At 39.2% G+C, this 2,054-nt stretch overlaps 1 protein-coding gene across 1 annotated transcript in view; it reads left to right on the forward strand.

The window, feature by feature from the left end:
- EPB41L4A (erythrocyte membrane protein band 4.1 like 4A) overlaps positions 1–2,054 on the forward strand; it is a gene marked incomplete at its 5' end in the record, with an annotated part of 61,068 nt that overhangs the window by 19,247 nt on the left and 39,767 nt on the right. The window contains 1 exon segment of the mRNA XM_010287572.1: positions 2,052–2,054. This exon segment is cut by the window's right edge and continues 95 nt beyond it. Coding sequence (XP_010285874.1) covers positions 2,052–2,054 — 3 coding nt within the window.

A 2,054-nucleotide genomic window follows, 5' to 3' on the forward strand; every position in this document is an offset into this window, starting at 1 on the left:
TTGTTTCAGTTCCTGACATTCCCCTCTCCCCTTCACGTTCTGCCTTCTCCATCTGCATTTGGGAGGACTTCTTCCTCCGGCTCCCATCTGCTTCCATTGGAAGCTCCAGCTCACATCTTTATTTCTTTTAATATTTTTGCAAATATACTTTGTTATAAATCATGTATTATTGTGAAAATATTTATTCACATGCACACAGTTATATGATATTTGAGCCTTTGTGTACAGAGACAGGTGACAAGAGTGGGATAAGCACATCAGCATTTTTCTAAGCATGGTCAGTAAGGGAACAGTAACAGCAGTATTTAAATTGGTGTGGGATTCTATCACTAATTTGGTAATGGTAATTAAAATAATGAACGGTAAATTAATTAAAATAAATAACGGTAATCCACTTTGCTCAGGACTGATATCTAGCCTGCCTGGGAACTCAGTAAGACAGTACTGCTCCAGTGAACCTTGTGCTTACAGTCCTGAGAGCACCAACAAGATTTTTAAAAAATCGAGCCATGGAGTAAATTTTTATAGCAGAAGTGGATAAAAGACATGTCAGATGTGACAGCGCTGACGTGTTGAATATCCAGTGTTCTGCATAACCCGAATACAGAGGTGAATCACAAATCTGTTGGGAAATGCCGCTCTTGAAGAAAGGGGTTTCTTTTACAAGCTTCAGGTCTGCTGCTTTTCCGGGAGTCCTTGGAAAGAAGGGCCAACACCTGAAACAGTGTCAGTGCTGCTGTGTGGATAAGATGGGCTGAAACAGCCCATCTCCAAGATACAAAGGCGACATTTTCAATACCTATACTATTGCATTCATGCTAGCACTGCTGTTTCACATCTTCAACATCAGACGTGTTTTTTATCTTCTCAGGCATAACACAAAGCTGGCAAAACCTAGAAAGTGGCTGCTAGGCTGGAGAGAATGGGGAGACGAGAAGTGGGAATGTGCGTATTGCAGGACTTTTCCAGGTCTTGAGTCAAAACATTGAGCTCTGCTTCGCACCTTGAATTTGAAAGGTTGCAAATGCAGCAAAGTATTTCCCCAAGAGAGCAATCACAGGGTGAAGGAGGAGATGCATCTTTTTGAGTTGGTATTTTCACAAGATGTGCTGTACTTTCTCAATAACAGTCCAATAGCTTTCACAGAACTATTAAAAAGGACTGAAGATGAAAATGCAACTTCAATTATTTTAGGCTTGCAACAGAGTGTCTTGCTCTTGTATCAGTGGCAGTTATTAAGGGAAGAACAAATTAAATTCTGAGGATAAGTCTGTTGAAAGCTTTAAATTTAGTTAGTCATTTTGTTATTTTTGAAAATAAATCCTTCATCAGTGATGTCAAATACGTTCCAAGTAGCCAGGTTTTTCCCCTCACCAGTTTTCCCCTATTGTTTCCTACCAGCATGGAGCTGATGGTAGTTTTTAACTGATGAACTCGTATTTGCAGATAGGAAGGCAAGCTGGATCTTTGAAAGTGGTAATCTCTTGAGACAGACTCCAAACTTTGTTTTCGCAGTAGCAGACTTGGGTATTACCAGTTGGTGTGACTTCCTGTAGGCAAGATTCTATGAAGAAAGGAATATTTTGTCTGAAGTCATGAACCCTGCTTTCAGAAATCCTTTGTAGCTTCAGCACTGCTATGGGGAAATAGTACCCCAGTCAATTATGAAAAAAATTCCTACTTGATGAATAATCGTGTAGCTATTGGGGAAAAAAGTTATTTTGCATATTCAAGACTAAAAATGGAGTGTCTGAAATGTGTTTGTGACAGCAGGGAAAAGATCAGCCGTTGTAGTAGGCATACAATGTATATAAGATAGCATATATCTGTGGTAGAATCTTAAAGCAGAAAATTTAGTAAAGGTTTGTGCCTACTTTCCAATCTCAGTCTCACTCGGAGCAAGCAAAAATACTGTGCTGAAAGGATAATGACAGTCTAAACAAATGGTAGGAAGAGTTGCATACCTGTCCAGCAAACTGTATTTATTAATATGATCTATTTTAATACGTTGACTGGAAGTGCAAAGTTCTTACACAGAATTTTGTTTACAGGGG

Source organism: Phaethon lepturus, unplaced genomic scaffold (assembly GCF_000687285.1).
Source record: "Phaethon lepturus isolate BGI_N335 unplaced genomic scaffold, ASM68728v1 scaffold1835, whole genome shotgun sequence".
NCBI lineage: Eukaryota > Metazoa > Chordata > Aves > Phaethontiformes > Phaethontidae > Phaethon > Phaethon lepturus.